The sequence below is a fragment of the Manduca sexta genome, chromosome 27 (genome assembly GCF_014839805.1).
Source record: "Manduca sexta isolate Smith_Timp_Sample1 chromosome 27, JHU_Msex_v1.0, whole genome shotgun sequence".
NCBI lineage: Eukaryota > Metazoa > Arthropoda > Insecta > Lepidoptera > Sphingidae > Manduca > Manduca sexta.
In genome coordinates this window covers 1,241,855-1,258,673 of record NC_051141.1, presented here as the reverse complement: position 1 = coordinate 1,258,673, position 16,819 = coordinate 1,241,855, and the positions used below count along the sequence as shown (strand labels likewise).

At 35.8% G+C, this 16,819-nt stretch overlaps 1 protein-coding gene across 2 annotated transcripts in view; it reads right to left on the bottom strand.

The window, feature by feature from the left end:
* LOC115451262 (protein cycle) overlaps positions 1 to 9,752 on the bottom strand; it is a 90,699-nt gene extending 80,947 nt beyond the window's left edge. Inside the window, exon 1 of one of the 2 annotated variants that reach the window (XM_037443771.1) lies at positions 9,463 to 9,752. In XM_037443771.1, the coding sequence (XP_037299668.1) occupies positions 9,463 to 9,506 (44 nt within the window). In that variant the 5' untranslated portion in view covers positions 9,507 to 9,752. The remainder of the gene's footprint in view (positions 1 to 9,462) is intronic. The other variant, XM_037443774.1, reaches the window with a different exon arrangement.
* Between the last annotated feature and the right edge of the window lie 7,067 nt (positions 9,753 to 16,819).

Here is a 16,819-nt window from a genome sequence, read left to right as displayed (position 1 = left end):
GGTAAATTGAATGTATACGAGTACAATATATATATAATAAGATTAATTATATATTTTTTGGAAAGGTATACCCAGACTGCAGTATGACAATATTAAATGTTTGAGTATTGAAATTGTAAAATATAATAAGAAGCTGTATGGTCAGGGGGTTAATCTCAGTGTTAGCGTATCAAATGATACACAATGTAGCGAGCCCCGTTCGTCTGTGGCCGCTGTTTTCTGTAGATAATGATGAACCACGCGCGCGTATTTTCGGGCGCCACGCCGATGCGGCTCCGCGCCGGCTAACGAGTTTAATCGTCTGATAACGAGCCGCAACAGGCTTTCGGATTATCTTCTGACCGCAACGCCGGGGACGGTCCGAGAGCACAGGCTCATCAGAATACCGGTGCATTTTACATAAACTAAATCACGGGTTCATCGTCACAACTCTGAAGCTGACCGGAGTGATCAACATTAGGGAAGATGCACCGCGGCTGTTGCTTTGCCAATACACGGACTGAAGTCAAAGCAATATGAAACGGAGCCACTTACCACGACGAAAGCGACATATATGTCATTGGGTATATAGAAACGCGCTCATAGAAATCTTACAAGTGAATAAAAAAAACATCACGAATTGACTGCGGCATCGACATAATATAGGCTTAGAACATTCCGCTTGATTCCTCATTGATAATCTAGACCCAGTAACAATTAAGGTAAAGTATAATGCCTATCTTATCCTTATATTTGTTTTCTTGTAGGTACTCAATCAGACTTGCTAATTATTAGAGCAGCTAATTACACAAAAATCTTCCCATGATTGTGGGTGTCAGTAGTGTCATCGGTATGTTTGTGTACCTACTGTGTAACTGTATATAATAATCTACACATCTAAATTAAAAGTGTTGCTCATTGAATGCGCGTCCTGCGGGGCGCGAGGGACCCTGCGCCGCTGGCGGATGCCCGGACGTGCAAGTGAGCTGTGTTACATACATAGTGTCATACATATCTCAAACAACGAAATGACGCGCCGCGCCAGCAGCTCGGTTGACACGTGTCATCACAGCACGTAGGCTTTGTATTCAGGTATAGCAAATAGCTCTACTAATTATAAGGACTCGGCTCTACGCTCCTAACACCTCACCTTTCAAAATTTAACATCGCTACAGTGATTCTTATCGATAAACAACAATGTAAATTATAATATATCGCTTTTAGATATAAAAATATGTTATCAACCTAGACGGAGTGAACACGAAAGATCTAGTCTACCTGAAATATTTATTTCCAACTAGATGAGCCGGTTAACTTGGTATCACCTGCTATTTTTTTTTTATAATTGTTGATCAGCTAACATCAATCTTAATGATACCTTTGAATTCCTATTCATTGATGTCAATAGAACTGGCTGCATCGTGTACCATTTAAATTTCGTTAGGTTATTAAATAAAACTTGCTTGTAAATAATCGCAAAATGTACCTGAATAAACATAAACCAAGTATTTTCTTAAATGTTGACTACCTCAGTGCATGCGCGGCATGATACCGCTCTGCGGTCTCAGGTTGGAAACTCGGATCGGCGTTGTGATATTAGATTTTTCTGCTTAATATCAGCCTGGAGTCTAGAATTTGTGCCCGATATGGTGATAGGCCTCTATCCCAGCATGGAACGTAACCAAAATGGCGGAAAGTGGATGACCTGGTAACATCGTTACCTACCGCACATTCACCTCATCCTTTACCCTATAAAGGATGAGGTGAATGTGCGTGTTTACTTAAAATCCGCAATGTAAGTATGACATATCTATAATAATAATAAATAATAATATCAGCCCAGTATTATATACTCGCTCACTGCTGAGCACGGGCCTCCTCTACTACTGAGAGGGATTAGGCCTTAGTCCACCACGCTGGTCTAGTGCGGATTGGTAGACTTCACACACCTTCGAAATTCCTATAGAGAACTTCTCAGATGTGCAGATTTTCTCACGATGTTTTCCTTCACCGTTAAAGCGAACGACAAATTCACAAAGAATACACACATGATTTTTTAGAAAAATCAGAGGTGTGTGCCCTTGGGATTTGAACCTGCGGACATTCGTCTCGGCAGTTCGTTCCACACCCAATTAGGCTATCGCCGCTTTATACTTATAATAAATATCTATACTTATAATAAATCTGTAGAGAGGTCAATTGTGTACATGAAATATATTTCCAAAATAACTATCAGGGGGTCATTAGGGATCGATACTGATGCCAAAAATGCAATTAGTAAAATTTTTATGTCTGTCAGTCTGTATAACCGTTATAGAAACAAAAACTACTCGACGGATTTTAACGAAACTTGGTACAATTATTACACAGAAATCATGTATGGCGGAAATGTTCTCCTTAAAATTATATAAAAAATATCCCACGACAGCACATGGTTCCCATCTTTTATGGTTAACTCACAATAACACGTGTAACTCCCGATAGCTTAGCAGTTCGAAGCTTTCTCATTATATTTGTCTACTCTTACGTTTATAACACTCTCAGTCATCCCTAATTAAAAAAGTTAACATTATTAAATATTCCATAAAAAGAATCATAGAAATCGGTATAGAAACACCCAAGTTATACATGAAATACGCTAATAATAAGCCATCACGCGTGAATACTGAATCATGCTACATACTTCCTTCGATTTCACCAAGATCCCATCATCAGACCCTGACCGGACAATCGGACCACCTGCATACAACCATACATTAAAAAAACATCCCGACAAATTGAGCACCTCCTCCATTTTTGAAGTCCGAAATCCACGCGGGCGAAGCTGCGGGCGGAAGCTAGTATTTTAATAAGGCAACGACTGCAAAATAACTATTTAAGACCGTATATTATCAAGTAAAATTATTTTTCGGTTTGTAGTTGTATTGAAGTCGTTTTTATTAGTAAAATAACAGATCTAATTGAACCTAATACAAAAAACCCTAATTTATTTGGTTTTAAGGAGTTCCCAGGTGCATTATCGAAGTTCAAGGTCAAATAACCATATTCTTGATATAATAGGACGTTGAAGTTATATGAATCCCAACACAAAATTATCATCAAAGTCCTGTTTGATATTAAAGAATTTCGAAATATTAAATATTTGTCCGCTGATATTCATATCGATTAGTGGAACTCTAGCTATATGAACATCGATTCTATAATCCAGTTAATATTCACTGTATGTTCGGAATTCTGATTGGATTGCATGATTCACTTTAGTGTGGAGTGACACACTTATCACATTTAACTTTCCAGCCCCCGCGCCGTGGAAGTCGAATAATAAATTAAAAATTATTATTCATCTATAATATTCACAGGAATACAAACATTGTATGCTTATGTAATTATTAGTTATAAAATCTTATTGTTATCATGATCTTAAACTTTTCCAACTACACGACTTATAAATAAATGAATAATAATACATTGATTAGGTCACTTTTTACGTAAATTATGTATGACTAAGGGTGCCTTTATCGATTGATAAAGAATAATTTAACATAACGACTCTATGTACGGGTATGGCCTTGTTAAGTTGTCCGAAATTGTTCCCGGTGCCCTGCATACGACAGCCTTTGTTTCACATTGCCTTTCTTCCGCCCTAATGTCACAAACGCCACTGTCAAAACCGACACAGTCTAACCTACAATTAGCAACAGACACCGCTACATGGAAATTCAATTGTATGCCTGGATTCATGATTGAGGACACAGACACGACGTGATGTAAATACATATCAAATCTTGTTTGAATCATAAAGAGGTCAGATCACTGTGTGTGCTTGAATAACGAAGAAACTATGTACCACAGTATTGTAGCTTGACATCGCTTTAAAGAGTATCCAGCTCTAAATACTATCCACCATTCGACAAATTTCAAGTGTCATGCCTTGTTATGACAGAAAACTTTAATTTAGATAAAATTTGAAATTAATTAAAAAGAATCTTCCCTTAAGCGACGAATTCATGTCTACAATATTACAGAATAAAACGTATGTATTACGATTTGTGGAGGGCACTCGAAATTGGCAACTTTTTCAATTCTACTATGCCAAATGTTTATTAATATATGCTCAAACATTCGCGTAAGTTTGGCGGGTAAACACTCAAGCGCGTCTGCTGAGCAGCATCTTTGCTGGGTAGTAGTTCGGCCCGGAGCATGTGGTGCGGTCCGGGACGCAGGGGACACGGGCCTCCGGCTCCCTATACACATAGTCTATGTAGATACTTGGTCCCTCGTATGCGAGTCTATCTGGTTATATATCACCGCTGTCTTGAACCGGGCACAGGCGGTTGTGTTCCGGTTTAATCGACTTTGTAACCCGTGTATTGAGTCACTTGAAATGGAGACGAGTGCAACGCATTACAAATGTTAAGAAGTGTTACCAAGCAGTAGTGATGGCATTTAATTATATTCATTAGAGTGCGAATGTTAGGGCCCCCATATGATTAATTTGCCACGGACTTTAACAGTGTAGTTATGCTAAGATCCCGAATATCTCGCTTTTCTATCGCTGTCGCCACGTGTGAGTCGTATGCACAAAGGCACCAGGCGTCTGATGACACAAATGATCAGTTCCATAATAACAGTTGAACTTATTTGCAGTATGTCAACAATGACATGCCGCCGACCACGGCCCGGTTCCGCCACGGACTTGATATTGTGATATTTTATAGTTATGTTAACATGCACGTATGTGTGAATGTGTGCATACTATTGTGTGCATATTTACTTACAATGTGGAGTTCGAGATATTATTTAAAAAGCGTGTGCCATCGATTCCGTGCTATAAATAGAATTATTACAAACATGAGCTTAGAGAATCTTTAGTTAATTTCGTTTGGAGTCCATGTAATTGTATAATATGACAACGAAGAAGACCCCTTTGAGATTTACACTGCAAAGCCAGTATGGTATATTATACCCTAGACTGCACGGGCTGCTGAGCCGAGTAAATCCTTATGAAGTCCGCGATCATCCTCCGAGTATCGCGAGAAAACCCGCTAGTATTGACGGCGCTTATCATACTCTATTTGCAATACAACAACTAATTACACACAGCTTTTTACGCGAGCGTATAAAATATTAAAATTTAAAAAATGTAAACTGTAACACTTGTTTTTAAATAACATGCCAATAATAAATGATTCTGTTCATCATAATAGTCATACGTAATAATAGCCGGTAACATTGACTACGGTGTATATTTAACATTTTTATCGGCGTTTGGAAACACGATTACTCGTGTTACAAATCATTTTTGTTATGAGTAAGCAATTACTTAGTCCCCGGTGCCACGCGCTAAATCTCGTATTGCCTAAGTGTGAATAAACCCTAGAACATAACACACTACCTGTGTTGTATCTACTTTAGTTTTGAATTAACAGAAAATAGACATTTGGCTGGAAATTTGCTGTGATTAACTGAAAAAGTGGTTATAAGTTCAAAATTATGTATTTAGAATAGAAATATATATATATTTTATTGCTGCCTTCACGAGTTTATTGATGTCAACTAGGAGCTCGGTCATCAAAATTTAGATGAGTCTTTTCATTAATGTTCTTTTTTTATTGCAATAGAATGACGAGACGAGTACTATGACACTCGCCTAGTGGCAAGCGGTACGATCGTCCATGAACAGAAGCAACTCCACACAGGACTTTGTACCACAATGTACTGCGCTCGTCACCCTGAGACATATGATGTATGTCTTATAATGTCCAGCAGGTAATCACGCGCACTGGCTACAATGTTCTTTAACACGCGTTTCCATTGCGCGGGCATGCCTATTATCTTGGGTCCAACTCAGGTTTTGAGTTTTCTAAGCGTTACTATAAACTACTAATAAATATTCGAAATAAATCTTCCAATGTCTCCTTCTGATTTAACTACCCCTAACGAAAGAGATACCCCTAACGAGCGTTAACTCTATTAAATAATGAAACATCCTTGTTTCTCGGAATTTTGGCGCGAAATTTAAATTAAACCTACATAGTTTGGCAATATATTTGCCCGGTGCGGTGCATGCCCGCTATTTTTTGGTCGAAACAGGCATTGGGGCGATGGGTATCTAGGCCGACAGATCCCCGAACAAAGGAGACCAACCGTCCTACCACATGCTTAAACAATTTATTACGCCGAAGCCATATTATTGTACAACAGTAAATGTATTATGGTCAGATTCTTGGAATATGACGTCACACATAATTATCCACGTAATCTTTGTGTCAGAAGAATTTTTAAAATCAAATCTTTATCATCTTTACAGATTCGCGACGTTTACTTAGTTTTTTTACTTTAGTGAGCAAAAAATAAGTTAATATTCTTATAGTGTTGCAAGTTGTAACACCAGAGGCTAAAGATTTGATTATGTTGAGAGAGCGGGGTGGCGGTGATTATGCCCGTACCGACACTCGACAGTGGACAGTCAATTGAAACCAAACCTTTGTTTATCTACATGTTGAGCAACAGAACGCGTTAACATTACCTAGTGAATACATTTCAAAATCAAATGCACATAAGAATGATCAGATTTAGCGATAACATGCACGCTGAATGAATGAATAAATCGATTTATTGAATAATAGGAGATGTTAAATGTGTATTGTGACGTCAGAAAACACATCAGTATTGATCTGGGTTAAACAGAAACTACTAGAACTTACATATATATACAAACCCATGCTTTATCCTAGAAGCGGTAAGCAGACGCACAGCCAGGTGAATCTAACAGCATGATATGGGCTCAATTCCTGCCCTGGTTACCTCGCGTGTGGTTCCTTAACACGTCCAAAAGGTAATTACCGAACCTGAGTATCGGAATCAGGACTTAAAACATTTGAAAACATAACCTATTAGTACTCAGTCATTTTTAAACATTCACTCTCAGATCTGGCTGTAAAATTGTACCATTTAGTTAATATGCGTCAATAAATTAATGTTCAAATTTTACTATTATCCTATCCGATTAGGCGACGTGGTCACGTAGCGAGAAAGACCTATTTTTTAATAAATAAAAAACAACCTTAACATGTATCTTTGACACCAAAAAATTTAATTGTCTGCTTTTGTCAATGAAAATATATACTTCAGACCTAAAAGAAAAGCGACCAGAATAGGAGCACTCGAAAAGCTAAGGTTAGCCATATTCAAAGGTCAAGGATCAACTATTCTGATTCAGTCCTTAGGAGTTAACACATGCATATTGAAGTGAGAACACATGAATCTGGGTGTAATTATTAAACATCTAAGAGGTTATTATTTATCAAATTTGTTTTTAGATGATTGTTATTGTATTCCATTTCGTAAAGCTTTAGAATGGTACTATTTTAATTTCGACGCTTAGGAACCTTGAAGTTCGAAGATGCAGAGGGAGCTCATCTAAATCAATAGGATATATATGATTCTTTTTGTGTCAGATGTAATATAGCTTCAATATACCACCATATTAAAACTATTGGTGTTTGACCTTGAACATTTAAAATGCAGAAAGGTACTCCTCAAAATAAAATTGAATGAGAATGTTTGTTTTTATATTTTTATTCTAATTAAATGTATTTTACAACTATCAAAAAGCAGAAAATATAAAAAACACTGACAAAAATCACTAAAGTTCAAAAAATAATTGAACTTTTATATACATGGGTTATAAGGTATTATTATATTAAAACACAAGTCATGTAATCTTCTTTCCAATTTGTGTTTTTATGTTTATATGCACATTTGAATATTTTTTGGATTTGGTGTCTAATTGAATGGCAAATCTACCTGTGTACTATAATATGTGATATCATTAGGAGCACAGGCACAATTTAAGATAGAGTCTCTGAAATCTTTTGTTTTTGTACATGGAATCAATATTTCATATCAAATATTTATATAAAAGAAACTGCATGGTGGTGAGCCAATACAGAAATGTTGTATATCCTTAATATCTCATTTAAACATTTACCAACAAATATTTGAACTTTATTAAATTTGGAATAGATTTGTGTCTATTTCTCTTAGTAACAATATATTAAAATGATGCCTTGTTTTTAAATATGTATAGAATATGTTGAATTCCCAACACTACTATACTTTTTTTTTAACATTTGTTTTAATTTCTCTACAGGTTTTATAGAGTCTGGCATAGGTTAACATACTGCGTGAACATCTCCAAATTATATTGTGCTTAAGGCACTTTTAGTTTAAATTATGTGCATGTTGAGATTTCCTACCTTTGGCTTACATTATAGCTATAAATTACAATATTTAAGTTATTGTAATTGTAGTGTTAAGTCTGCTGAAAAATCTAATAAATAAATAAATTACATATATAATATATTGTGCAATCTATGCATTCACAGTTTAATCTCAACAGCAAGATATATTTGTTGTAATATGAGGAAGCCCAGTGTGTACCTGTATGAGTTTGTGTTTTGGTATCGGTGGAAATGGTTACCACCTTTACAATCTTTTACTGATGGAGAGGCTACACTATCTTCAAGTAAAGTGTTAAAATCAATTTAATTCAATTTAATAATTTTACTTCAAAAATTGGAGAGTCATAAAAGAAAACTAACATAACATAATAATTCTTAACTTGATCAACTGCGTGCATACAAAACATAGTTATATCATTTACATATGTAAATATATAATATAATATAACTAGATAAGATTGAAATCATTCACTGGCCTTGAGTTTGTTTTATTTAGCAGTTGAATTCATAGGCCAGTTGCTATGGCAATGCATTCTCTAAAGCATTTGTTGCTTATTATTCATACTTTCATGATACTTTTAAAATGATGTAGATGGTAAGACACCAACACTATGAGGGCCATGTACTGGCACTGTAGCAACTGGATATATTAAGAGAGATTATAGCGGAAACACATTGCACTAATCACCCTCCCAAGAATATTATGCACATGTGTCAGAATAAAAACTCCATAATTATTTAATATTGGTTGAAGTCTAATACATTTATATATGTATGTAGTGAGGATATTATGACATAATATACAAAGCAATTAACATTATCAGTTGCTTACCACCAATATGGCTGCACATGTGTGCCTCTAGGTTAAATGTATCACTGGCAAACATTCTATTGTATTACTATGGAACATATAATTTTGGAATTCAATGATTCTATGTATTAATATTACCATAGGTTATCATTAGATTTTTTTTAAACATTTTATAATGTTGTTAGGTAGCATCTGGTACAAAATAATATTTTTTAACAGACTATGTGGCAGTCACATTCTTGTCAACTACGGAAGAAAAACATCACTGATTCGAAAATAGTAACTTTATAACGAGAAAAAGGACATCCTTCACGCTGATCAGATGTTAGTAACTTTGGTGCTTCACATGCCAACTTTTAAATCAACATGATCCCGCCAAATGGATATCATTTGAAATTTATGGTACAAACTGATATTGATACTTACTGGCTACGCTTTGATGTGCTAGCCTCGGCGCGAAAATCAGCCATTCCTTGCACAAAACCATGGAAACTTCACGAAGTGCAACTGGTTCCGCGATTCACTCCGAAGTACTGCGCTTGCACACAACGCCAACTTAAAAGTGTTCTACACTGCTCATTAGTATAATAACGTTTCTTATTAGTCTATTGTGTATGAAAACAAATCTTATTAGTTATATTTAGAAAATCACTCGCAATAGAAAAATATTACTTTCGATGTCACAAAACTTTAGAAGTGTCAAAGTCAAACTACAAAGTAGTTACGTTTAGTTTTCTAACCGACTACTGTAATTATTTTAATGATATTTATTTTTAACAGTATCCGTAGTTTAAATTTTTCCTGAATTTAGTTATTTATCCAAATAAATTAAAATTTATTGAAATTATGAAAATAATTAAAATTTGGTTCTAATAGATAAACTAGAATATATTCCGGTAGATGGCGTAAGTATGGAAACAATTTAATACAAAATACAAAAATATAAATTTTTCTCAGGAATAATAACTTGATATGTCTTTAAATATTGCCGTAGAGCTATAGCAATTATAAACAATTGTACCATGGCCTATCAGTAGAACAAAGACAAGTAAATTTGCCTACCGTGAAATATATTGTAATTGTAAGTTTCTATAATACCGCCATCTTGTTGAGTAGACGGAACCAATTGCTGTATCGTTAGAGAATCGAAGTAAAGCATAGTTGCCAAAATATGGAATGGGTTTCTTCCCAAAGAGGGATTCAAACACCATTGTTTTGAGGGTAATAAATTTTTGAAGGAGTCTTTTGGGGATAAGAAAACCGATTTAAAGCGGAAATACACTGTAGTACTTGGGTAAACTACTCTTTTTTAAAAGGTGAGTCATTAAGTTTTATTGTTGCCTATACTTTGAAAGTTTTTTTACTTCGCTTTTGGGTATTATACTTATATAACACATTGCAAAAATCATAGAAATTTGATTCTAAAAAGTTCTCTGCTATCGAGTCTCCGAAGTCTAAGGACTAAAGAGCATTACAATGCTATGGTTCTGAATCGATTCTAAATCCAACGCAAAAAGAACTAATTGGGTAAACGATTCGGCTTACACCTTATTAAGTAATGACTAATGAGTCCATTAGTCATCCAACATCCTATTCATCATTCATCATTATCATCAGCCTTGTATTATATACTGTCCCACTGTTAGGCACGGGCCTCCTCTACTACTGAGAGGGATTAGGCCTTACTCCACCACGTTGGCCTAGTGCGGATTGGTAGACTTCACACACCCTCGAATATCCTATAGAGAACTTCTCAGGTATACAGCAGGTTTCCTCACGATGTTTTCCTTCACCTTTTAAGCTATTGATAAATTCATAAAGAATACACACATAATTTTTTAGATAAGTTAGAGGTGTATGTCCTTGGGATTTGAACCTGCGAACATTCGTCTCGGTAGTCCGTTCCACAACGAACCAGGCTATCGCCGCATTGAAGTCAGTTAAAAAAGATGGTGCCACGGCTCGTGCTGGAAGTGACTATTTATACTGAGAAGCATATTTCCCTAGGATGTTTTAATTAAACTTCATTGATATTTCCCACCAAAGTGAGCTTCGATAAACGATTACAATCTCAATGTTATTATATTCGAATCCGAACATGAACTAACCAAAATAACTCATTTGCAAGTGTAAGCATTTATGTAAGTATGCCAAAATAACTTTTTTTTGTTTGGTTCATTTTTGGGATAGACCGAAAAATGAGATTACGTTCGTTTATTGAAAATAGCGGTTAGTAACATAACACATCGGTCAATAAGTCCCGAGCCCAGTATATAAATGGCGCTGTAACGGATAAATACTATCGATATTCAAAAATTACTGACCTCTATGAAACACATATCAAAATTTCATAACCTTTTAACTATTTGTTTAAAAGTTATAGTGATTTTAGTGATGCTACTTTGAGTATCTCTAAAACAATGGACGAAAAAGAATTTCGAGTGTGGATTAAACGTTGTTTTTTAATGGAAAAAAATACCGTTGAAACAAAAGTTTGGTTCGATAATTGTTATGAGAACTCTGCTCCATCAAAAGCAACAGTTAAAGGTTGGTTTGCTGAATTTAAACGTGAGCATACAGACACCAATAATGCTGAACGTTCAGGACGCTCAAATGAGGTTGTGATTCCAAATAATATAAAAAAGTACACAAAATCGTTTTGGATGATCGTAAAGTGATGTTACAGGAGATATCCGACATTCTAAAGATATCAAAAGGCAATGCCTTTGTCATTTTGCATGAACATTTGTCCATGAGAAAGCTTTGTTCAAAGCGGCTACCGCGTTTGCTCACCGTTGACCAAAACCATTAATGTGTTGATGCCTCAGAGTGCTGTTTGGAGCGGCGAAACCAAACGGATTTTTTCTTGCAATATGTGACAACGGATGGATCCACCATTACACTCCAGTCAAAACGGCAGTCAAGTGAATGGACGGCAACCGACGAAAGGCGTCCAAAGCGACTAGAAACACAAATGTCAGCTGGCAAGGTTATGGCTTCCATGTTTTAGGATGCGCAAGTTATAATATTCATTGACTATCTTCAGAAAGGAGAAAGGATCAATAGCGAATATGATATGGCATTACTGGTGCGTCTAAAACATGAAAAGCACGAAAAAACGGCCTCAAATGCAAAAGAAAAAAGTGCTTTTCCATCAAGACAATGTCGGGTCACACATCGGTCGCTATAATGGCAAAACTGCATGAATTGATGTTTGAGTTGATGTCTCATCCACCATGTTCTCTAGTTTTGGCTCCTAGCGACTATTACCTGTTTGCTGAACTGAAAAAAATGCTTTCTGGAAAAAAAATGGCCCAAATGGAGAAGTGAACGCTGAAACTGAAGCGTATTTTGAAGGGTTAGACAAATCGTTTTATAGGAAAAGTATAGAAATTTTTGAGAAGCGCTGGATTGATTGTATCACTTTTGAAGAAGACCATCTAGATGAATAAAATCGAATTTGGTAAAATAAATTTTTTTTCTTACTTAGGCTCGGGACTTATTGACCGATGTAATATCTAACGTCTTTTATCACCTCAGAACAATTGCTTGTCATTGTTCCGAGATTATCGATAGACTCGTCTTGTGACTTTTTCGAGATTTCGCAAGTCGCGCGAGATTAATTGTAAAACGCTCTTTTTACAGTAAACATTATATTAGCAAAATAATTACAGAATACAATTTTAAACATTCTTTTGACAACGTCCAGCCAGAGAGAATAATAATAGAATAGTCGCCGCGTGACATATCTTCTCTTCTGCCAGCCTGCCCGCGCAGCCGAATACTTCCGGAAACGCCCGATGTCATCGGCTAGGATAGCGGCGCGTAACATCGGCCATCCTGCAAAGTGAATACCAAAGGTATTCACAAAAATAAATTTGAGAAAGCAGAACTGAATCGGATACTTATATTTTAAACATTTTTACCAGTAAATCACTAACTATTTCTGATCGATTAACTCTTTAATAAACCGATCAAGTCTTGCGTATCCACAATATCCAACAACTTATCCATTTTGCAATTAACTTTCACGCTATATGTGTATATAATTTATTTTTCGTTAGTACCTAAACCCTGTTTCCTTACTTTATTCCCAGCATAAAGGATAAAAACGGCATAATAGAAACCACAATACGAGAGTCTCTATCAAAGCTACTAAATGTGTCACATGCAGAAATACTACAGAAACAACAGATCCGACCATTAAAGAACCGGTACCGGAGACAATCTCTGATAAATAAAAGTAGTCAAATAAAACTCCAGGTGCAGAGAACATCAGCAATGAACTTCTCATCGAGAACAGGGACATTATTAACACCTACACTCACATATTATTGACTGAGGTCTTAAGAATAAATTAATTTCAAGTCAGTGGACAACAATTACTATTATACGACTACACAAGAAGATTGAAAAGGACATTTTTTTTTTTATTACTAGCTCTTCTAACCTAATCGATAACATAAGATGTACAGACTCCAAATTAAGAACGGATACATTAGCAACAGAACTGGGTGCACGACTTTCGAGAAGTGAACTCTACATGCAATAAAAGTAAATTAGGAAACAAGTTACATTGTGTTTGAATTAGTAATAACGAATTAGTTGAAGTCACAAATTAGGGACAGAATTTATTATTCCTAGTTTCTTAAACTGAGGTACTTTACCGCTAAAATACAAATTTCTTGAAGCATATTATTGTGGACTGATACATTCGCCACAAAGGCAAGTGATGACTATAATTGATTCGCCGTGTTGGCAAGTTGAAAGTCACTCTGTTATGGAGACGGTTGCCAGAACGAGAATCAGCAAAATTAAGTTTCATTAACAAAACAGAGTTATCGATGTCAACGTTAACCCATTTTTGTAAAATAAAAAAAATATCCGCCATCTCGCGTCTTTATTCAAAAAAACTGATTTTAAATTGAGCAAGTCTAGATTCGTAGCTTTGTAAACTGTGGCACTGGTTATTCACGTGTGAAAAATGATACAGAAACTGCTTCTGGGCTCTCTCACCAATCTCTGAATATGTTCGATGAATGACGGACTCCAGAGAGCATAGCAACATTCAAGATCAAATCAGACGAAACAACTAAAAGACGACAGAGATCTCGGGATCTTCAAAACTTTCGTTTGTTATAACAGAAAACCAATTGAAAGCGCAGCCTACCCCGTAACTATGAGTCGAATAGTCAGTTAAGCCACGCGTGTCAAGACACTTCCTAAATGGGATATTATTAAGACTATAAATCTTAACAGTTTGAATAAATAACTATAGGTCTACAACTTGATGTCGAATATCAACAAAGTCCTCGCTAAAGTGATTCTATATCGCAGGCATAACCAAGACACTGGACCAGATTCAACTAAGAGAACCAGCAGGCTTAACCGTTACCCCAGTGTTTATAAAAAACTGTCACTGGCGATCGAAGCCGATGTGGAGACATGTGGTTTACAATTACACTATTCAAGTACAGCGTTAGCTACACGTGTATGTTCCACTTATATAAACAACCAGCACAGAGTGAACATGGCCAACATGGAATAAAAACAACTACAGCAATTTTCATATGCTTTACACAATGTTGGCAACTCATCGGAACCAGGATTTGTACATAATTTTCGGTAATGTCAATATTACATTCCGTAAATTGGGCGCCGTAAATAGTATCGATACTGAAGTACGCATCCGTCGCTACTTCTACCGAATATGTTTCAACTTTTTTTTTTTATTATAACACTACCTGTAATTTCTCGCCATATAATTACATATATACAAAATGACAATAACTGAACTCTAAACATACTTTTTTTTTTTAACTATTTGATTAAAACATCAGCTTCTAATGACCCACTAAAATCAGAAGACATCCATCTCTGAAGTATCATCATGACATGAATTCCTTGTGCATGTCTGCTCGATAAAACCACGGTTAATATATTTCTACAACTAAACAGGTTAACAGAAAATAACTTATCATAAGCAGTATAATAGATGTCAGTCGTAAGGTTTTATCTGATATTTTACTTTTTTGTTCATAATGTTATTACCAACAATAAACCACCACTACCACCATGGTACACTTCAAAATTGCAGGAATACTCAAAGACAAATACAAATGTTTTTGCAATCTCAGATTACCATTCCCACTGTTTATCAAAAAATTGAGCGAAGGTTAACCAACCAAGCTGAGTGTTACAGCTAGTACGGCAACACAATCCAGTATACCATTTCAGAGTCACCATATTGTACCCTTATTCATTCGCAGAAATATTGCTCACATATTGTACCTTATTAGTATACTTAGAGAGCATCAATTGTTCAGAGCCATTGCGTAAGTGCTATATAAGAATACCAAACATTTCAATTAATAAGCCAGTGCTTTTCAATTTATCCAGAGTCCAAGTACAGACAGAATATTTTTTTTTATCATGCTCCAAACCAGATCAGTGAGGGTATCTGGAACAGAAGATATGTATGTTATATTATATTATTATATTACATTTCTAAACAACAACGTTTGCTCTGTCTTATTTTCTTTACTCTGTTTTCCTAAATTGCATTTATACATCAACACAGTTGACTGGATTTTGGAACCTCGTATACCACAAATCACATAATATTGTACTCCTGCCGTATATTGTAGCTTAATCTCTTTATGTCAGACTGTAAGCTTTCCATGTAAGATTAATGAATTCACAGATATTATATATAGTTTATAATTAAATATAAACACTAAACCAGAAACAGAAATAGAAAAACAGAAAAGAAATTAAGTAAAACAGAATTAATGAAGCAGATCAGTAAAATAAAGCAGTCAAATCAGACAGAGTATGTTCTGACGTAATGTTACCAGGTGTCTCGATGTGCGCGGAATATCCCGGTTATCAGAGTTCTGGAGACGCGTCCCGATTTGCGACTGATTGGGACATTAAATGTCCCGAAAATCAATAAATTTATCAAAAACATTATTATCAAAAAAATAAACAACACATCACATCACTAGCCCAGGGGGCCTTATTCTCTATCCCGCACGTTATCTTGACAGTGTGTAACAAGCACGTAACACAACGCATCATGTTTAGGACTATAGAAATTTGGCTTACAGAATACCATTCCACGCACATTTCTCGAAGATAATATGACACGGCCGCGTTACGCGTTTACACTATCATACAGAATAAGGGCCCTGTAGGTATAGTTTTATTTTGTTCTGTTGTTTAGAGACGCGACTGTACCGTGATCTATGATTCGATGTTAAAACAGAAATTGCAATGAAAATCAACATTAGCATGACTTGCAGTACCTATTTTTTTTTTGTGTTTCGACCTTCTACCTGGATCCCGATTTGTTTTACCTGTTGCCCGATTTTAAACAAATAGGACCTAGTAACACTAATCAGAATGCTCATGGCTACAGACAGAATATGATCAGAAGGCTCATGACCACAGACAGAATATGATCAGAATGCTCATGACTACAGACAGAATATGATCAGAATGCTCATGGTTACAGACAGAATATGACCAGAATGGTCATGGCTACAGACAGAATATGATCAGAATGGTCATGGCTGCAGATAGAATATTATCAAAAGGCTCACGGCCACAGACAGATCAGATTAAATAAAATAAACAGTAACGCACGTTCGCATTGTCAGCCTGAAGTGTTGCGCCACCGATTTGACTTCACATGACTCCAGTCATTCCTGTCTCCAATGATTTAGTTTCTAAGAAAACACCCTCTCCAGTGAGCCAAGCAGCAGGCATAACGAAGTTTTTG